This window comes from Elaeis guineensis, chromosome 2 (assembly GCF_000442705.2).
Source record: "Elaeis guineensis isolate ETL-2024a chromosome 2, EG11, whole genome shotgun sequence".
Taxonomy (NCBI): domain Eukaryota; kingdom Viridiplantae; phylum Streptophyta; class Magnoliopsida; order Arecales; family Arecaceae; genus Elaeis; species Elaeis guineensis.
In genome coordinates, this window is record NC_025994.2 from 7,915,931 (window position 1) to 7,939,140 (window position 23,210).

The 23,210-nt window shown below is 34.6% G+C and overlaps 1 protein-coding gene across 10 annotated transcripts in view; it reads left to right on the plus strand.

Moving 5' to 3' along the window:
- Positions 1-2,994: 2,994 nt before the first annotated feature.
- The window catches only part of LOC105060605 (serine/threonine-protein phosphatase 7 long form homolog), a 28,966-nt gene continuing 8,750 nt past the window's right edge, over positions 2,995-23,210 (plus strand). For 2 of the 10 annotated variants that reach the window (XR_012138478.1, XR_012138477.1), the window contains exons 1-7: positions 2,995-3,101; positions 8,917-9,006; positions 9,089-9,855; positions 9,936-10,023; positions 10,107-10,508; positions 10,593-10,835; positions 20,212-20,352. Coding sequence is in view for 2 of the 10 variants with exons in the window: in XM_010944396.4 (XP_010942698.1) it covers positions 8,929-9,006; positions 9,089-9,855; positions 9,936-10,023; positions 10,107-10,508; positions 10,593-10,832 (1,575 nt within the window). In the remaining 8 variants the exon portion in view is untranslated. Of the gene's footprint in view, positions 3,102-8,916; positions 9,007-9,088; positions 9,856-9,935; positions 10,024-10,106; positions 10,509-10,592; positions 10,836-20,211; positions 20,370-23,210 lie in introns of those variants that run through there. The other 8 variants (XR_012138481.1, XR_012138480.1, XR_012138482.1 and 5 more) reach the window with 6 other exon arrangements.

The following is a 23,210-nucleotide window of genomic DNA, read 5'->3' on the forward strand; positions in this document are numbered from 1 at the left end:
AGAGAAGGAAGAAAAAAATATTTTTTTGGGTGATGTGGGATAGGTAAAAGAAAAGAGAGGAGAGGGGAGGGCACATGGAGGAGTTGTCTTATCTTTTTTATTAAGAGAAAGAAAATCAGACAGTTTGGTTTTAATAAAAGAGATTTAATTTTTGAAAAAATATACAAATCTATCTAAGAGAAGGATTGTTGCTTTATCTGTTTATTAGGAGAGAGAGTTACATAATTTGAATGAAGAAGAGATGGCTGTTTGAAAAGGCGATTCAGAGATGAACAATAGAGTTATCAAATTCGAGTCATTTTTCGTTTTCATTTTATACCTATTGTTCTATATATATATGTATTATGAGGAGGTTAAAGTGTTTGAACAGTGCAACGAAGGAAGAAAGACTGAGAAGGCCAGCAAAAGAAAAGAGGAAGAAGAGTAGGAGATCAAAGGAGAAAAGATAAAGAGTTTTGTTGAGGTGATTTGGAAAAAAGTATTCAGATAATTTTTTTTTCTCATTAGTTTAGATTTTTTTCCTCATTAGTTTAGATTAACTATTATGACAAATCATAAAGCACTAAAATTTTTTTTAGATAAGAACATCATTTGAAGGATATTCGAACGGTTGCTGATGCCGATGCAGTAGCCGTTCAGTTTCAATTAAATGAGAGTCTAAGAATTGCTTGGATTATCCAAACAACCTTCGATACAAATTAAAAAAAAATTATTAGAGAGGATAGAGTTGCTACTGTGGATATAGTAGCAATCCGTTATCAATGAAATTAAACTCTCAAGATTACTTCGATAGGCCAAGCAACCTCTTGTATAAGAAAAAAATATTTGGTAAGTAGGAGAGAAATACCGTTGGTTGAGGGATCAGAAAAAAAGAAAATAAAGAAAGAAAAAAAAGTAAACGGATGATGGAAAAAATTTATATATAATTTTTTTATAATATTTAAATAATTAAAAATAAAATAATAATATTTAAAAAAATATTTTTGTACATTCGATCCCACGTAATACATGGGTTTTTGGCTAGTTTGCAATATATAATAATCTCTAAGAATCTCTTAAAATATTTCAACAGCCTCTCAGGTGGTATCCTCTCTCGTATCTATTGGTGTCTATGGGTCAAAACTCTAGTGCATGTCTTTTATAGCATGTACTTCACCTATTTGGATAGTACGCGAAGTCTGATGCCGAGCCCTCGTAACTCCGGTGCAACTATCCATTTCTCTTATCCTTTCATTCTTTTTTTTTCCATGAACCCTGAGGCTACCCAGCAATAGGGTAGAAATTGGACTTGGATCGATCTGACTTTAGATCAGACTTCGGATTAAATCTAAAAGAGTTGAGATCGAATTTTGAATTAATTATAGGGCTCATTTGCCTTTCAAATTAGACTCTGATATATCTTTGATCCAGCTTGGATCCGATCGAGGCCCGATCTTGAAATTTAGTCCAATCAAGAGTCCGATCATGCGCTAAATTTCATGATGAATAACACGCCACATTACCCTCTATATCCCACAGTGAATAACACACCATGTTACCCAGTATTTCACCAGTTCCCAATTTTACGCTATCCACTATGCATATACTTCGAGATTTGCTTCAGGATCAAGTATTTGGAGGCAGCATTGATCCGGACGTCTGCTACTTCGACATCGATGTCCGCACATCCAATGTCGTCTACACCATCAATGCCGATGCGGAGAAGTTGCGGGCGGCTGAGGCCCATCAATATAGAAGGAGGTGTGGCACAGAAAAGCTACGGATGCTGCCAGCAGAGGAGTCACAAGTGGAGGAGGTGTAGGCATCGAGGGGCAAGGGGTGGAGGTAGGGGATCAATGGTGGAGGAGCCACAAACATCGAGGGGTGGGGGAGGGGGATCGAGGGTGAAGAAACTACGGAAAGAGCCACAGGAAGGCGGAGGAGCCATGGATGGTGCCGAAGGTAGGGGGTGGGCGAGAAGAAGCCATAAGCAGAGGGAGGTGGAGGAGCGGCAGGAGGATTTATTGAGGTTAGGGCTTAGCTTTTTTTTTTTTTTTTTTGTAATTTTGTAAGAGAGGAAGGAGAGGGCTAAAATCTAATTGAGTTGGCCCAATCAGATTCGAGCCGGGCTTAGGCCTGAGGTTTTTAAAATGTTTGATTTTACATATGGTTTTGAAGCCCCAAAAAAGAAAAATTCTTTGTGCATTGCAGATGGTATAGAAAATCTGACGTGGAGCACATCACTTTATGTGATTGGTTCACGTAGCTATCGCTTCCCAATGCACATTTAATGCCTGTAGTTCCATTTTTTCTTTTGAAAATTTTGAATGATGAAAATATCTCTACTCTTTGAAAAAAATTATGACATCCTGTAGCACATTATGGCTTCCTACACGTAGGTTGTCATAATATGACTCAGAAAATTATGACATCTTATGGTATATTATGGCATTCTCCATCAAATTATGACTTTCTGCATGTAGGACGTCATAATATGGCCTAGGATGTCATATATATAGAAAGGATATTTTTGTCCAACCACTTTTCAACGTGCATTTAATACATGCAGTTTCACTTTTAATTTGAAAATTTTGAATGACAAAAATATCCATATTTTTTGAAAAAATTATGATATCTTGTGATATATTATGACATATTACGTTAAAATTATGATTTTCTAAATACAGGATATCATAATTTGGACATAAGATGTCATAATTTTTTTAAAAAAAATAAAAATATTTTAATCATTCAAAAATTTTAAATAAAAAAATAAAATTATAAATATTAAATATATATTAAAAAATAATAATTATATAAGTTAATCACATAAGGCCGTGTGTTCTATATCGAATCTTCTGCGCGCATAAAAAATTCCCAACCCCCCCCCTCCCTTCCTTTTGGGCTACGCTCGGATAGGGTGTGGCCCGGGCCGGCCCATTTCCCGTCCTACCTAGCAAACTGAAGCAGGAAAAAAAAAAACAGAAATCTAGGCATTGGTCGCCACGTGTCCCTCGCACCAGTAAAACAATGACCCCATCCTCTTAAAACATCAAAACCCTGGCTTTGAGATAGAGACGGTACAGGGAAGGCATCCGGCGGGGGACGACCACCAAGACAAGGTTAGTGCTCTCCCATGTCAGTGAGTTCCCTCGTTCACCTGATTCTTTGCTCTTTTCTCCCCATCTCCTTTGTTTCATCTCCCCTCTTAGACCGAGGATAAACCCCTTTTCCCCTTCTCCCCTCTTTCGTCCGCTCCTCCTTTCTTCTTTCCTCTGAACAAATCTTCTGTTTTCTTCTCGCCTATTTTCTTCCTTCTCTTGTCTATTCCCATCGATCCAAAGTCCATTTTTTACATGCTGAATAATAGAAGGAAATAAGATGTTTTTTTTTTTTGTAAATTAGAATCGCTACAGATTTTTTTTTAAAATTTTTTCTGGAGGAAAAATTCCTTCTTTCGTCTATTTCCCTACACCACAAACCCAAATTTTTTAGCAACCCTCTGCCCAAATCTTTCATTTTTTTTTTCTCTTCTATTTTCTTTGTTTTCTCATCTATTATCGTGGACCTGAAGCCTTTTTTTTTTTTTTTGGAACGTTATAAGGAAGTAAGAAATATTTTATAAATCAGAACAGCTGTAGAAATTGTTTTCACTTTTTTTCTGAAGGGAAAGAACAAGCAAATCTTGCTTCTCTCGTTTGATCCCCTGCACCACAAACTGAATCTTTTAGTAGAACCATGGTCAAAATCCCCGAAACAAATGCAACAATTTTTTTTTTTTTTGTAGATATGCAAAAAAAAAAAAAAAAAAAAAAATTTTCGACAATGTAGCTTGTTTTGCCCAAAAAAAGCTTTGTTTTTCTCCGGTATCGGAAACTCCCATCCACATGCACAAGAGTCAAAGCAAAGGGACAGCAAAAAGTAGCTGAGGGAGAGCAGACTGATAGGTTAGCATCAAGAGATGCCACATGTGAAGTCACGGGTTGAATCTATGATTTGAATGTATTCATCCCCGGTGATCCCTCTATTCTCCATTTCTATTTTTTTTCCTCTACTCGGCCCTTGTTCCCCTACTCTTGTGGTCCTCTTGTTCTCCTTTTTTTTTTTTAATATATATTTTCAAATTCTTTTCGTCCTCATGGTCCCCTTTGTTCCTCTCTTCTCATTGTTTTCCCCTCCATGTGGTCCTCTTGTTCATCTCTTCTCATTTTTTTTCCTCCCTCCCCACCGTGGTCCCCTCTTCCCCTCCTTGTGTTCTTTTTTCCATGTGGTTTTTATTGTCCCCTCATTTTTTAAGTCATCTTTATTTATTTTGATTTTTTTTTTAATTTTGTAGTATATTAAATTAAGCTTGATGTTGTAAATTATCCTTACGTTTATGGTTATAGTTGTGTATTTGATTAAGAATTGTCTCATGCTCCTTCTATTTATTATTACTAGCTTATATCCCCATCACATGGGATGCAATTTTTCCATCAGGGATCTTTGTGGAATGTAGAATTATCTATAAAACTTGAAATGATATATAATATTATTTTTTTTTCTTTCTTGATTGATGATGATATAGAAAATTGGATTGGGAGCAAGATGCTCAATAAGCTATTTTGAAGCAAGCTAACACTTTGCCAGGAAAAAGAAATAAAGCTAGCCTGGTTTGTCAAAGAATCATAACATGAAGAAAAATGAGTTGACCAATAAATAAATAAAAACACTGTTTCTGAATTTTTTGATTTTTTTGACTGGCCCAATCTGTTGGGCCTAATGCATCGACCAGATTGGACATTTTTTCTTGGGCCTTCCTTCGGACAGATGGCCCAAGCCTATCCACCTATTGGTCACCAAGTGTGATCTTTATAACTCTTTCTTCGTTCTTCTTATTTGTAGATAAATCTTTATAGTCATTGTCAAGCTTTACTCTGTTTGATAACTTTATACATGTTTGGTTCATGAGCTTATCTATATTTTTTTACTATTTATATATGCTTTATTCCTTGAACAAATTTGACCATGAAATTCGTGGTAAAACACTGTATAATCCTGTTTTTTTTCAGAAGATGCTTACTTTATTGTCTCATCATTTGCTCGATAACTTAAATAAGTAGATTTGGAGATATATAAATGGAAAATCCTGTTCTTAAGCTCATGCTTGGCACTCAATAAAACTCATGTTTTCTTGGACTGTCAAAAATCATATAGTTTTGAATTCATATATATTAGATTATGTTTTGGTTTGTTTTCATGCTTAACGATATTTATGGTCTCTTGAGATAAATAAGATTTGATAAAATATACTTTATTAAGTTTTATTAAATCTCAAGTTTGGTGTGTCAGAGTGGGGCATTAGATAAATGAAGCATATTTGAACTCATCATAGACATCGAGAGAATCATGTTTTTCAAAAAAGTAGTTCTTGTCAAGAAACTAAATTTAAAAATTTTAAAGTAACTCCTTAGAGATTTAAAAAATTTAAAAATAATAAAAATATATATAATGTTTGAGTATCCTAATCTGATAAAGTCGCTGCTGTGATAGGCTATTTGGATTATAGATTTGATCAGCTCAAACCCTCAAGTAGTTATCTCATTTCCAGTGATATCCTAATAAAATTAAGAGTTCCAATGATATAAATTTTTATTAAAATATCAAGTTTATGTGATTTTGCTTGACTATTCAGGATTACAAATGAATTTTTTCTCAAGGGTTTGTAGTAGTGGATTTATTTTATACTATTTCTGTATTATATATTTATTTAAATGTGCTAAGAATGATCATAAAATCTAACTTATTTAACATATGAATGGTGATTTTATGATGTGCCCAAGCTGACACACTCAAAAAAGGAAATTCATATTATCCCTGGATTAGACTTTTAAAATTTCTTATCCCTCCATAATCAGTATATGCAAATCTATTTGTAATTTATATTTTTTTCTTCATAGTGCATCTAAATTTGCTTTATTTATTATGTATGTAGTGAAATATGGGAGAAATTGTCATGGTTTTATGTTATATTAGTGGTTCTATGGTTAACAAATCATATGGCATTGAGTACAATGGACGACCACAAAATGCTATTAGGATTAAATATGGAATGAAATTTGAGAAGTTGGAGTTTAAGTTATGCAAGATCTTTTGTATAAATAGAAGGACTAAAATAATGATAATATATAGATATCTACAAGTTGTGCAGCCAACAATATTAAAGCATGAACTTATTCTGATTATCGAAGATGAGGATATTGAGATAATCTTTTCAACTATATGTTCATATCCATGCTTATTCGATTTAGAGTTGTACCTAAATGTGCAACTTATTGAAAACATTGGATTTGATCGGGATGATTATGAAGTAGTTGATTGGGATATAGGAATAACAACTTAGGGTAGCGAACATATTATTTCCTCTCGTCCATACATAGTGGATAACGTCCCAACAATAATCATTTCGAGATATACAGAGGACAAGTTCCCTATAGTGGATAGTGATATGTCACAAACTATTATTAGATAAGCTTCATTTTATATAATTGTTGATGATACAGTTTATATAGATAATCAGCTTTTTCAGAACGATTGATGTACGAAACGAATATGATATGTAAGATGATGATCAATAAGTCGACACATCACATGATGTAGAAAGCCCACATGTAGGAATTTTACATGACAAAAGAGTTCAAAATTTTTCAATATTTGAAGCTTCTTCTAGAACGTTCAGTCAGGTTGATTGGGCAACTGCTAATGGGTTAATGTCTTTTGCATTGCATGCATAATGTAGTACGTGAGAAAGAGATGAAGAGTTATGTAAAGGGCTTCTTTTTGCAGATAAGATGGAACTACAAACTGCAATAAAATAATATTCAATTGATAGACATTATAAATTTAAGATTATTGAGTCGGAGCCAAAGCTTTGGGTTGTTAAACTTTAAAATAGAGAGTCGGGATGCAATTGAATGCTTCTAGCAATTAAGTGTTATGATTATTTTGAAATCACACGATATATTGGTTTGTATATATATGTATTGGCTATACTTTCTTAAGATCATTGTAGACTAAACTCCAGCTTAGTCGCTAATGAAATACGAGGTCTTGTAAAAGAAGTATGTATAATTTTTGTCCTGGGCATTGGTGCAGTCTTAAAAAATAGATTCAACTACATATATAGGCATAGAATATTGTACCATCCCATACCGGATATATCGTATCATACCAGTCTCGTATCGGTACGTCGTTTTGGAGTGTACCGACATTATCGTACCATACTGAACCGCGTACCGACATTAAGCAGGATTTTATCGGTACAAAATTCGGTATCGAGATGGCAAACCTTGCATCTAGGTATAGATAATTATAGAAGATGAAACAAAAAGCAATGGCCATGGCATATGGAGATTGGGATAAGTCATATGACTTATTGCTGAAGTGGTGGCGTGCTATAGAGGAATTTAACCTCGGCTCTTGAGTGAAATTTATCAGCAGCCCTATCAGTTACCCAGCATGTATTGCATTTGATCGTGTTTTTTGGACTTTTATACCATCGATTGAAGGCTTCAATTACTGTCAACCTATAATCAGTATTGATGTTACATTCTTGTGTGGAAAGTATTGGAAGAAGATGATGATTGCAACCACTATGGATGGAAACAATAAATTTTTTTTGTTTGCATTTGCTATAGTAGATGAAGAGTCTATTGATACATGTGGCTGGTTCTTCGTTTGCTTGAGATGTTTTGTTACCTACATCAAAGTATCTGTCTAATTTCAGATCGATATGCATGTATATTATCCATTATGAAAAATAAATATCTTGGCTGGCAACCATCTAATGTGTATCATATATATTGCCTACGTCATGTAATGAGTAGTTTCAACACAAGGTTTTGTGACTCAAAATTGAGAGATTTAGTGAAAAGGACTAGCATGCAAGCACAAGTTAGGAAGTTCAACAAGTATATGAAAAAGATTGAAAAAGTGAACTCAAAAGCTATTTAGTGGTTCAATGAAATTTCTGTAGAGAAATGGGCACTTGCACATGATGGTGGTCGATATGACTACTAATTTATCTGAATGTTTTAATGGAGTACTTAAAAATGCTCGTTTCATGTCAGTAACTGACATTCTTTCTGTTTATATCATATTTTGATGGTTGACATGTCCATGCATAGGAATGCATTAAATAGGGGTGAAAGATTTATCCTTTTTATTATAACTCGTGTGATCACCAACTAATCGAAAGCTATGTCTCATAATGTTATAAGATTTGACAGGGCAAGTGGCATGTTTCAGACGCAAACGATGTTGCGTGGGCCTTATATGAACAAAGACAACAGTATTCAAGTGAATAGTAATGCAAATCTTTCTTTTAATGATCATGTTATTATATGTAATAAATGAATAAATTTATTTTTTAACAATATGGGTGGAGACAATGTAGTTATCAGAGCATACCTGTACGTGTCAGAAATAACACTGCTATCATTTACCTTGTTCACATGTGATGTCTGCCTGTGCTTATGTGGCAATTGATTTTTGGTGATATATTGATCAGTGCTACACGCTAGACGAGTACCATCATAGTTATAGTCATCAATTTTAATCTATCTTGCATTCAAAGTATTGGTTGCAACCAACTAGTGATATGTTGATAGTACCATAAAAAGAACGATTGCGATAGAAGAAAGGATCATGCTTGTTGGGACTTAGGAATAAAATGGGTTGGACAGAAGTCGGCAACAGATATAGGTGTCAAATTTGTCAAGAAGGATATGACAGACAGACGTATCCAAGAAATAGAGAATGAAATGCCATGCAACTTTGTTGAAATCTAATGAAATTTAGTATTTAATATTGTATTTAATTGAAATATAATGAATCTTTGTATTTAATGTAATATTTTTTTACTCTTAAAAACATAAATAGTTTGTTTTTAATGTGCAGCATGTTATATACATGGATCCAGGTCCAATAGATGATTCTATACTATATGGTCAGGCTACTCATCGATCATCAGCTATCTGGGATGGTCAGGTATGTATTTATATTTTTAATATCATGTGAATAAGTTATTTACATTGAATTAATATTGACATATTGTTTTTTTAATTGGCAGGAGTCCGGCTTTCTTACTTGTCGACGTAGATTGCGGGCATTGCATAGATCGACATCGCTTGATATACGTATAGTGCCTTATTTGCGGCAGGCTGGATTTTATGGCCTAAGTCGTGTTGGTTTCATCCAACTAGATTGGCACTTGATTACTGCATTTGTAGAGCGGTGGCGTCCAGAGACTCATACATTTCATCTACCATATGGAGAGTGCACCATTACGTTGGAGGACATCTGCATCCAATTAGGTTTACCGGTTGACGGTCTCCCAGTTATAGGTAGTACACAACATAATTGGCAACAAGTTTGTTTAGAATTGTTAGGTGTTGCTCCACCTCCAGATAAACTTAAGGGTTCACGGTTGAGTATGGTATGGCTAGAAGAGCAATTTAATGAGTTATCTCCTGATGCAGATGACATAGTGATACAGCGTTATGCTAGAGCATATATTTTGCAACTAATGGGAGGGTGTCTATTCGCAGATAAATCCAATAATCTGATGCATATTATGTTTTTGCCATTACTTGAGGATCTTGACTCTGCGGGACATTATAGTTGGGGTAGTGCAGGTTTAGCATGGTTGTACAGAGAACTGTGTAGGGCAAGTAGGAAAGACACACATGATATTGCGGGACCCTTAATTTTATTACAGGTGTGGGCATGGGATAGATTTCCATATATAGCTCCGCGTAGATTAGGTCAACCTATCTTAGATCCTATTATGGATGTAGTTGATGGAGGTGTATTGCCACGGGGTTCGTTAGCCATGAGGTAAGTAATGAATATTGGACACTAATTTTCATATCTAAGCATGTATGAATCATATGTAACTCACGCTTTTGGATGTGCAGGTGGAGAGATGCTTTATCGGTAGCAGAAGTGTCCACCCATGTTCTGATGATGTATCGATACCACCTTGATCGTCAGAAATCTGAGCAGGTAAAAAATTATTTACATATATTATAATTATGTTTGGCATGAATTAATTTTAAATACTTACATTTCATCGTATGCATATAAAGGTGATATGGCAACCGTATACTCCTGAGATTCTTGCAGAGCTACCAGATTATTGTTTTAATGGACAGGATGTATGGCGAAGTCGGGTGCCACTTTTATGTTTTCATATTGTAGAGTGGCATTACGCTGATAGAGTGTTGCGTCAGTTTGGGATACGACAGCCTATTCCAATCGATTGTGATACAGATGTTAGGTTGCATCACGTCGATCTTAGAGGACGAGTGGATCAAGATTGGAGCATCACTCATCAGCATTTCATTCAGCTATGGGAGAGTCGGCAAGATCAGGTTATAGATGGTGCATCAGTTGATGGAACTATGGACTTTCATGACCCCTACATGCAGTGGTATCGTCGCATCACTCGTCGATTCATTTGTCGTACTGGTGCGATGTTTGACTATTTGGTATGGGTTTAATTTCGTTTTCTTATTCTTCTTTACATTTATTATTTTATTTTATATTGTTCATTACGTGATTGTTTATTTCAGATTGACAGTCTGGTGAGGATTCATAATCTTGCTCGTCCAGACTCTGTGTTCACATCCGGACATGCTATCCAGGAGATATGCACATCAGTCCTCCATGCTGTCGACGAGCATAGTCGTATCTCTATGGGTGTCACACAAATAGAGCAACATACGGAGAAACACAAGGAGCCGAGTGAAGCTGAATCGCATCGTCGGAAGCAATCTGCACGGAGGAAGAGACGGTCATCACATGGATCATGATTTGTATGTTTTATTATATTTATGTACTACATTGCCTTGAACCTTTCTTAGTTACAAAACAAAAATATTTTATTCTTTATTTATTTAATAAAGTTCTAGATTGCTCTTTAAATTCGGACATTACTAATTCTTTGGACTTCCTAATCAAGCACCATCTATTTTGGTCAAATGCATCACATTATTGCAACATGCATAAAAAAAAAATTAGGACAATCTGGTCTTTATAATTAAGTATGAAAAAGAATTTTTTGCAGATCACCAATAACTAATAACTAATAATTTTATATGAAGTATATGGCAGATCACACCATATTTCGGTAATCCAAAACTCATCACAAGGATTACTAAAAAAATAGATTAACTAAAATCTAACAAAAATTTTCTAATTTGCCTCATCCCATAATCATCCATATAGTAATGGTCATGCTAAATTTTGTTCTGGATTATTATTGGTTCCATGCATCTCAGAAAAATCAATTATCAAGTAAAGCAAAAGTTCTTGAAAATCCAATCACCAAAAAAAAGGGGGTTGACCGGCACAGTACTATGGTCGACTGGATTGGAATGGGAGACAGCGGATGATCGACTGGCTTGCTCCACTGGGTTCGACCGCCCGTCTCGATATAAGACAGTCGACTGCCTCAATGGGACCGGTCGATCGGCTTAACACGATATGGATCAGGCAGTCGATCGCCCCCCTTAAAGCAGTCGATCGAGTTATGCCAACATGGGTGGTCAAACCCGATCAATCGGGCTAGTTGACCATCTGATCCGATCGACTATAGTATTGTGCCAGTCGATCGATTTTTTTTGATGGTTGGGTTTTCAAGTCTTCATCTTATCCTATCAATACCAGGTCTCACCCCTGCTGTGTCAAACAAGATCGAGTTTTTAATACCATCACCAGCCACCATAAGGAACACAACTAGAAATATGGAGCGCCCATGTGCTAAGATTTATGAGTCGAAAAAGGATTTGGGGTCATCTGTTGATATACTGGTTGAAAATAAGTTCACATCATATGGTTGGGATGGTGGAGATCTTGAACCAGGTAGCTTAAGTAAGACATCATTTGGTGCTCCAAATGATACAGAAAATAAAGAGCCGGCACTATTCTCTATTTGGGAGGAATGGATAGAGAAAATGAGGTGGCAAGTGGTTTAGGTGCTAGCACTTATTTGGATGGAGGGAACCAAATATTGCAGGAATAATAATCTGGTAATGAGAAACTAGCGCTTGATATTGGAAATGGTGTTACTTAAGCTAAAGAAGCTGTTTGTCAATCATCAACATTTAAATTCATTTGCCAGTAAATGCAATACAGACAGTGTGATCACAATGACCCTATCCCTGTAGAAGTGCATGAAAATAATGTACAGATTCCAGAGGATTACCAAATATGGGATGAGAATGACGATATCGTAATTGCAACCAACCTTGTCCAAAGAAATGCGGAGATGGTTAAGCTTGCTGGCTTTGTGTAGTTTTGTCCTATGGATACTATACTTGAAATAAGATAATTTATAAGAAATGTCAAGTTTAAGATAAATCTGGTCAAAATACATGATTTCATTTGACAACTAGCTGAGTCATAAGAAAAGAAAAATGTGCTTATAATAAACCAAATTACATTACTCTAAAAACAAACAAAAAAGATGAAGCATCATCAAGTGAAGCATCATACTACAACCAAAAGTTAGAGCCTAATCATCTACTAGAGGGTCCTATGGTGGCAGAGGGAATTAACGATAAAATTGCTGTACGAACTGATCAAACCATACAAATCCCTCATTTAGTCATCTCATCATAGATGCCTTAACCTCGTCCAGTCGCCTCATCATGGATGCCTCCAGAGTATTAGCCCATATGTCAATTCATGCTGTGAAAGATATCTCAAGTGCATCTGTTCGAGCAAACAATACTTGTGATTGGAAGATTGTTGATCAAACTACGTACACCGACTCGGGTAGGTTGAGAGAATAGGTTGTGTAGGTCGAGCAGGATGCCTAGGTTTGTCTTTATGGGTAGGCTAACCTTCTCCTCAACTATTATTTTCTTCTTCATGCACCTCAACTATATGCCCCCATACTCCATGCGTAAAGGTATACCCCATATGCCTCAGAGATGAGTGATTGTAAGTGTCAGTGGATCTAAGCTTAATAACTTCATCGTTATCAGTGATAAAGGCATCAAAGGCTTTGAAGATAGCAGTCATAATAGCTCCATAAGGTAAATAGAATTTTGGACTTTGAAAGTATTCATCTATATAATGTATCATTATACATGGTAAATTAACCTTATCACCCGAAATAATTATGTTGAGGAGATAAATATTTATGTGCAATACATTATCTCTGTGACCTTCTCTAGATAGAAAATTAAATATAAAAATATGATGATTGAGTCAATTCTCAAGTCGCAATACATGTGCATTGGTTTAGCAGTTTGACCTAAACTATCATCCTCAAAAATAGTTCTAACAGATGCATGATAACCTAAAACTGGATGATTTCAATAAGTGCTGTTGATTTGTTCATCACCATCTCATGCAATATCCAATATTTGACCAAACAGACTAAAGTTAAACTTAATAATCTTTCCTTTGACATACGATGAAATAGAATAATCAAAACTATAATTGCTATAAATTTTTTTGTACTAGAGTATGATAGGTTGGCTTGTTGAGTGTAATCATTGATAACCAACCCATCTTTTCAAATAATTTTTTAATTTGAAATTCACCAAAATAATTTAGGTCTACTATCCTTTCTTTTGCAATTTTTTTTGAGAAAAATTAAATCTAAACTTTTTCTATACTTATTATTCAAAAATAAATCTTCTTCATACTTATGTGAAGGTTATTTTCTTTTTTCAATTCGAGCCTTCTTTGCTTTCAACATACCCTCATCTTTTATTTGAAGGTATTAGTTTGGTTTGTAAGATCGAAGAGAGGATTTTAAGGATTTTAGGGTGGGGACAAGGGTTTGGGATTGAGGATAGGTTAGAATAGGGGAGAGGATCGAATGAAGAAAAAAAGTTTTGGGAAAAAAAGGGTGACTGCCATGAAATCGAACTTAAGAAATATATATACAAATTTATACCTCAAGAAAAGGCCAAGCAAGTAGATGGACGAAGCAGTTACTATGATATTCACTATAAAAATGAAATAATTATTTTAAAAATTATACTTAAAATCATCAATTCTTATAAAATCTAAAAAATAGATACTAGATCAACAAAGTTAGTATAGCATCTTTGTATAATTTAATCTAAATAATAGAAAAAATATCGAATTAGCAATGTTAGTATAATGATAAGAAAATATGATTTTTTTACCTCTTTATTCGCAACAAAATATTTTTTTGGAACCTACAAATGTCGAAAGAGGGAATAATAGTTTTGAATAGCATTTAGATAATTACATAGTTATTTAGTCACATAGTTAAAACAAAAAATAATGAACATTATTTTTTCAAAAAAAAAAGCTCTTATTGGATAAAACATGTTTCCTTTTGATCCATCATTTTTTCTTCTTTTTTTTGTGGGCATCTGCACGGGAGGTTCTATGTGACTGTTTGAATAAAAAAGAAAAAAATTAAGAAGGTCACTGGCTGCTATGTATCTCGATCAGAGCCGTTCAGCTAGCATCTGTCCCTTTTAACACTAAAAAGGGTGTTGGTTCCATCCTCTTTTTGAGAAAAATCCATAAACCCCACCGCCCTCTCCTCTACTCTTGCTCCAGATCTGGCATGGTGTCGTTCCCTTCAAGACTTTGGCCCTTCCACAGCCTTCCACACTTCCTTCTCAAGCAACCAAGTATGGTCAGGATCGGATTGCTTCATTGGTATCCCTTTCCTTGCTGTCTCTTTCGTTTGCTTTACAATCTTCATCATCAACCAATGTCAAAACATCAACAGTCGACTTGAAGCAACTTGGCCACCAAAGGTCAGTCGAGTGCCTCCATCCCTTCCTCCTCTCCATCTCCCTTTCTGCACCTCCCATCCCATTGAGTCTCTTCCCTCCCTCCTCATATGTCCTCCCCTCAAATCTCATCCTCTCATGTTTGCGCCACCCCCTCCCAGCTCTCTAATCCTTGTTTTGCCCTCTCCATCCACATATCCTATCCCTCGGTTGTGGGGAAGAGGATGGCTGCCATCCCTTGCAATAACCACTCCTACCCTTTTTGTCTATGGACCTTCTCCACTCCTTTTCCCTTCCTTCCTCTCATGATGCCAAATGGGAAGAGGAAGGCTGCCACCTCCATGGCAGCAACCCCCAAAATATCTAATGCATTTCTTAAAAAGTAAGGTGAAAAGAGGGGAAAGAGAAAGCTTCGGTTTTAAAGAATAGCAATCGTGGTGTCAAATTTTTTCCTAGCACAATAGAAATGGAAAGGCTATGGCAAATAAACTGAGAGGGAGGTTATTGCCCGAGCATGTTTTGCCCTATCCTTCATCTTGGTGAGGTGATCATTCTATGAGGTAATTGTCAGCCATCGGCTTCTTTTGTCTCCCTCAAGCACAATTCGCATAGTAGTGCAAGTTGTTTTTTATATTTTTTTCTTAATAGGTTATGGCTCCGATCCTCTCTTTTTAAAATGATAAGGTAAGCCATCTATTCTCGTTTAATGTCCTACTACATTGCATTTAATACTCCTGACTTCTGGTCTGGCAAATGACTGACACTTGGCACCATGGGATAGCTCTGGACTTTTCTTGTGAACAAAAATCATGGCGTGGGCACTATAAAATATCATATAGGGCAAGCATCATAGTTTTTCATGTTTTTCTTAATATCAATCTTAAAAAATAAATTAAAAAATCAAAATCTTTTTCTACCAACGGAGTTATTAGTTCCGTGATTAGAAAAAAGGGCACACTCTTCCTCATTTTTTGCACATACTTTTTAGCGATACATATTACATGATCACATGATATACACTAAATAAATTAATCATCAAATAAGTCAATACACACCTATAAATAAATTGATATACAGTTTTCAGAATGTGGAGTTCATCGATATACAATATATAGCCAAGTGATATATATTGTAAGCTTTTTTTTATACATACTCGACAACAATCTAACACACACCTACAGATAAATTAATACGGTTTATCGAAGCTAATCTTTTATTAGTATACAGTATATGATCAATTGATACACGTCTCGTAAAATGTTCATCCGACATCTCAATGCATACTTTTAGATAAAATGATATACAGTTTTCAGAATGTAGCATTTATCAGTACATAGTATATAACCAAATAATACGTACTAGATGGCTTATTGATACATACTGTAAGCTTTTTTGATATACGTCCAGCAATGATCTAATATATACCTATGGATAAACTGATACATAATTTATCGAACATAGTATTTATCAGCGTATAGTTTATGATCATTTAATACACACCTAGAAAAATACTTATTCGATATTCCAATACACACCTTTAGGTAAAATGATATACAATTTTCATGAATTTTTACATGCAAAGATCTTAAAAAAGAAGAGAAATTTGAAAAAGAAGAAAGAGACTCGAGGAAAACCTCATGGATAGTAGAGATGGCACGTAGAGTTTGGAAGAGGAGAAAGAGACTCAGGAGGAAGGCCTTACGGATGGAAGAAATGGCTTGATAAGAAAGATAATGGATGGAGAGTCTTGATGGATGGTCATGAAGGATCTCTTTTACATGTGCATTTTGTTTTTTTTTTTTATTATTTCAATTATGAAAATAGCAGGCTTCATTAGTAGGAGAAATTCAATTCCTATTAGACTTCTAGGTTTCATCTTTAAGATACAAAAAGAAAAAAAAAAAAGAAAACATGCTATGAAAATAGGACTGCCTATATGATGGCCTATAGCGCTCACCTCATATGATTTTTGTTCTTTTTCTTGGTTAGTGGGTCATGGCTCACACCCTCTCCTTTTTTTTAGAATGGTAAGGCAAGCATTTAATAGTTCCCTTTAATACAGTAAGCTGGACTCGCTCACGTACAACTCTTTTTCTCCTCTCTTTTAAAGGATGCCGCATGTTTTTCTTAGAAAAGAATATTTGGCCTCACAAATGGCTAACAACTTGACCAATGGCGTAATAGGAGAGCATCGAACTCCCCTTTGATATATTAGATAGACTACAAGTAACCTACACCATGCAGCAAGATTTAATTAAACAACAAAAAATAATTACTTGAATGTGTTGACAAGTAAAAGCTATAATTATATTGAACAGGATGCAAGTATAACGAGGGTGGCAATTGGGCAGGTTAGGTCAAATATGGGTCGGGTTGGATGCAGGCTGGGTTAAAAATTTGTCCACCTAAATAACTTATTCTTTGAATAGGTTAAAAACTCAAATTTGAATCCAACCTATTTATTAAACAGATAACCTAATGCGACCCATATATTATTAAACAAGTCGAGTTAAACGGATTAAAAGGATTAGACAAGTTAAATGGATTGAATTAAATAGGTCAGAAACAGATTAAGTAGGTTTTAAATGGATTAAATAGGTCGGATCAATTCGATCCAATTATTAAATGGGTCAAAATGGGTTAAATAGATAAAAGGTTTGAACCTAAATCCGATCAATTTGCAGGTTTAGATAGGTTGACCCATTTATGATCTAAACTTATTTATATCAAATCTAAACCTGCTTAAAGTGGGTCATTTGTGGGTTAGGTTGATAGGTCAGATCATAAATTGTCAGCCTTAAATGTAACTAAATTAAAAAAAATCACATAAGGACATGAAAAAATCATTGAATTAATTTGCTCCTGTAATAAGTAATATGATAAAAAATTTTGAGGAAATAAGAAGTAAAAAAAATTGGAAATTTTTGTTTGTCAATACACATATAAAGAGCAAAGTATAATGAATATCTTTAGAAGTAAGTCTACTTAATAGATGGATCTGAAATTGTAGAACCACTACAAACAATGGACCACTTTAAGTCACTCTATTTTTGTAGGAAAAAAAAAACCTATACCACAAGTATGACTTCATTTGCTAAAAGGTTAATCTATATAACAAGAAAACCTATAATTTATAAATTAAATTTTATGCTAACTAAGGGTACGTCATATATGGACCAGATAATCAAAAGAAAATTTACAATTCTTCATAAACTAATCAATGAAAATGCAAACCATAGCTATCACATTCTGTAGTAAAGTTTTTTAAATAAAAACTTTAAATTAATTTTTTTTACATCAATTAAATGTTGTTGATAAACAAAACTACAATCATCAAAGGTAGTAATATTTTGTTTTTGAACAAGCTAGTAATAGTAAAAAGTAATTTTAAAAAATTTATTGATTTTGATAGTTTTTTTGATAAGTCCCTTTCAAATCTCTAAAAAATGAAATAGGTTTGATAATATGCAATATAATATATAATTATTAATATATTATTTTCAATCTTAATATAATGCTATTTAATAACAAATTTACTTTTATATAATTTAATAATAAACATCACTATATTATGATATTAGTAATGTAACAATATATTAGAAAAATCTGATACTAATAAATTTTAGATTAGAAATATATAGGTATAGATTAGAAAATGTTAATCTTGGTACCGGTAGTATATACCAAGTCAATCACCATGTAAAATTGTATTGGATTTCTGGAAACCTGACACCATATATGGTCTCAATCTCATCTCATGGGCATTTCTTTAGTCTTTACAACAACATCTTTTTTTTTTTTGTTTGTATTCACTACATTTTGTGTAGGTGGAGCCAGACTACTACATACTGCATGCTAAATATGTCAAATGGGATATCTCTTTTTTCCTTGTAAAAATAAATATTGAGAAGTTTTGAAAATAAAAAGCTAGCGAAAGTTGATGAGAAGAGAGTTAGCCAGTATCTTTATTCTATAGTTAAAGATGTTGACACTTGATAGCTTTGGTTGGCATTTTGTGACCAAAACGAGCATGTAGAAGCACGTGGAAGGATCCATTGAGTCGGGGAGGTTGGTGATCTCTCCTTTGTCATCCTCTCTCAAGTACCCTACCCCTCCACCTCTTTATTTTTTAATGCAAATCCGCTCCCCACCAGCTTGGATTCCACTGCCGCCTCCTCCCCTTGGTGGTGGTGGTGTTCAACCGACCATAGGGGGGGTGATGGGGGGGGGGAGAGAAAGGAGAGAGGGGTGGTGGTGGTGTCCAACTGACCACAGTGGGGGAGGGATGGGGGGGAGAGAAAGAAGAGAGGAGGACAAAGATGGGAAAGAAAGGAGAGAGGGGTGGTGGTGGTGTCCAACTGACCACAGTGGGGGAGGGATGGGGGGGGGGGAGAGAAAGAAGAGAGGAGGACAAAGATGGGAAATAGCAGACTCATCAAAGAGAAATAGCATCCCTTCCCATCACTTACCATGTCGATGGAATCAAGGCAACATTGGCCATGTCCGGTCTAACATAGAGAGAGAGGAGGGACAAAAGATGAAGTGAGGGGGAAGTGATGGCGTATGGAAGTATGAGGGGAGAAATGGGGATGGAGTGGTGCACAAAGTTTTTTTTTTTTTAATTTTTGTGCATGCTCGAGAGTTTTGGACTCCTAGTGTCGGAACAAAGTTGTTTTGGAAAAACAAATGCGCAGGCACTCCTAGCGCCTAACACTTGGCATGCTGGAAGAGCTTTGGACTTTTCTTTAGTGTATTGTATAGCTATAGATTAGCAACATACGTCCATATGCAATTAACAAATAACTTCTGAAAAATAACTACCTTTAACATAAGTTACAAATTGGAAAAGGTAAGTTTCTTCCAAATCCTTTATGTTTACATTCTCACACTAGCATTCTTGACATCATTTTTCTTTATTGCTTGAGTAAGTCACTATTGTAAGTCGCTATATGCAAGCATAATCGAAATGCCATTTAGATGCATAAAATACAATTTTGAAATGTATGGCTATTATTGAACCCTTTTCTTTGCTTTTGATGCCAAAAGCATGTGTATTTTGTATTGCATAGACAGGATGATTAAAATCTACTTCCAATTTCTTTTGTCAATGATATTTGGGACTTGTTTGGTTCACAGGAAGAACATATTGTTGGAGGAAATCCAAATGGAAAACTCAAAATTTTTCTAAATTCTCCTCCAAAAATTTTAATATTCTTTTAATTTTATAATTTAATTTTTTTATTATCATGCTTTTAATGTTTTAACTGTTGGGCTCCTTATTAAGATCTTAATGGGTCAATAAGAGCCACAATGGTCATAATGGTCCCAAACAGTCACTTTAGATGGCTATGAAAAGTCCATCTTAAGACTTGATTTTTTAACATTCCCATCTAATCCTCTTCCTCTCTTCATTCTATATTTTTCTCTTCAAATATTTTTCTATATGATTATTATTCTGGGTGCTGAAAGAGTCTTCATCAACCTCTTCCACGGTCGTGCTCGTAGGGGGAGAATATCAGTCGTATCTTGAGGTAGTATTTCCGAGGTTCCTGCGTGAAGGATGAAAATATGCCTTAGGACAATGCCTCGCACGCTTCCGGTTTGATCAGTTTTAATGTTTGTCATTATATTGTATTTAGATTCTCATTATTCTTCTTAAATCACATCTGAGTTTTGAAGTATTTGTTATAACAATCTAAGGCATAATTCTGGATGGTGATTTAAAAGACAATCTTATGCATACTATCTTTAGATTAGCAATACTAATCATCTATTTTTAATCCTGAACTTTGTTGTCAATCTTTGTCATGCATAATATAATAATTGTGGTTTTCTGTTTTCTTCTACTACTAGACAATCTTGGATACACTGCATAATAGCATATCAATTTCTTTGAACAGATTTTTTTTTTTTTTAATTTAGAGGAAAGGTCTCACAGAGAGTGGCTTGGATTTCTATTTATTTTTTTGGTATCATTAGGTGCAAAGCGATTCATACTCTCTCAAATAAGGGCTTTCCTGTTGTCTTGTGTAGATAAATATTGTGGTGCTTAGATTTTATATGTTATTTGGTGAATTAATACTATTCATTTTCAGTTATTAGAATTGTAAATGGGTGAATAAAGTCATGGTGCGTTGCTTTCTTGCAAGAATACACTAATTAGTGATCTCTGTTTTGAATTGGTTTCACATGTTTTACGTTTCTCAATGGTATACTGATGATGATGCTCTGGTCCAGTTGCATCCACACACACAATGCAAATGTGGAGTTTGTTAGTACAACATTAGTTTTCGAATTCATCATACACTTTGATTATGCTATTTGAGGTCAACAAATGTTTTCCATCATAGCTGGAATTTACTTCCATTAATGCTTGTATGTTGGAGTATTGCGACATTTTTCTTTCAGATGCCTATCTTTCCATGCGTGGGGAGAATCATGGCCATGGTCATCTATTTCCGTTTGTGAAAATGGTGATATTTTTTGAATAGTTTAGATAAGTATATGTGTTGGAATGCTGGTGTCTATGCACAGATTAGTAAGTCGGTATTTGTTCTCCCTTTCTGCTTTCATTTTCTATTTTCTGTAGGTAATTTTACATATGTGGTGTTTTTGATAATTGTGAAGCTGAATTTCTTCTTCATTGCAAAAGATTTTGATGTTATAGTTTGAGATTTATGCGGATTAAATATCTGCAGCATTTAAAATATCTAAAAACTCATTTCTAATTTAGTTTCGCATTTAATCTGTTTATGTGGTCATTTGGATTTCATTGGTGCCTATTGAGTAGATTAACACGGGCTCTATCATCATTTAAATGTAGCATATTTCTTTACAATGTCAAGCCAATTCTTCCCCCCCACTTTTTTTTTTTTGAAATGTAAAGAAATTCTGAAAGCATCACTTCTCTGCTTTTGTGGAGACAATGCTGCTTGGTAAAAACATATAAAATATAACTGGATCTGATCTGCATAAGTATCTCAAAGACTCTGAAATATAAGTGGCAATTATTCTCAAGGGGACAACTCAGTTGTCTATTGTAAGGTTGCCACTAGCATGCTTCATATTAATGCATACATATACTAGCCCAAGGTGCTAATGCATTTTATCCTTGCTAAATTCTCTGGAATACTCAAGGCAAAATAGTCTTTTGAACTGGCTAGTGCTGACAATTATCAAAATAAGTTGCTTCCGTTTCTTTTATGTTCAATTAATATGAATTAAAGCTATTTATTAATTAATTATTATTATTTTATCCCGTTACTAAATTAATGTTTTTGGGAGCAGTGTTTATGCACCAGGTGGTCTCAATTAAAATAAGTATATTTCTTGATGTCCTAATTTGAAAGTTAATTATGACAAGCCATTGCTGGTCTTGAGACTCCAAAGGGAATCGGAAACATCTAAACCCGAATTAGCTAGGCCTATTTGAAAGACATTGTTGTTTCAGCCAATTTCTGATGCTAAGCCCAGTCATAGCCATCCATAATATGCTAACTTTGCGTTGGGTTTGCATCAGGTTGGCTGACCAGGTCATCACCACCCTTAAATTTAATCTTTTATCTTATGGATTATGGATGTTGAGCTCAAACTAAAGGTTTTGCATGAGCTCATCTTTCAAGTATTCAATGTTTGATATGAGCTTGTCATAATTGTTGTTGTACAATATAGTTTGTCAATAAATATGTTGCCAGTAAATATATTGCCACATGCATCCGGTATGACATGACCAAATTATTTTAATGGTGGAAATTATCAAGAATGTGGCATTCAGTTACATCACAATTATTATTATTATTATTTATATTATTTTGTTGAAATGCGTGATAATACGTTAACTTGCATAAATCTTTATTTTGTTCTGCACTACTGAGCAACTTTCAATTTCCCTTTTGGGTGCTGAATCTGATTATTATGTCCTTGAGGCGAATATGACTAGAATTTTATCTTGCTATCTTTGGACAATTTATTTATTTTATAATTGAAATACTTTTGTGATGATGAATTAGGGAAATATGAATCTGGATAAGTAGTGCATACTTCGTATTTTATTTTCATAATTGAAGCTGCTTCTGTTATGAGATTAACAGAAATGAATTATTGCCTTACTGCTTTTGCATCAATGCATCCATTAGACTGAATCAGGATTTCTGCAGTATGATTTGTAGCCTTATTTGTTATGTCTAGTAATTGATGCATTACTTGCAAGTGTTTTCCTTTGTCTGTCTTCTTTTTGTCTTGAGACTAAAATGAAGTTATTAATGGACTTTGTCAATACCATTAGTTTTGATATATTTCAGAAATTGTGAGGGGAGACCCTATAATATCAGTATGCCTTACAAAAGCTTAAATAGGATCAAGATCCTAGAGTCATCGAGGAGAATGGAACTTAGTCTATAATGGACCTTCCCATAGTGAAAATCCAACCTCTGTGATAGATTCCTTGAAGGAGATTCA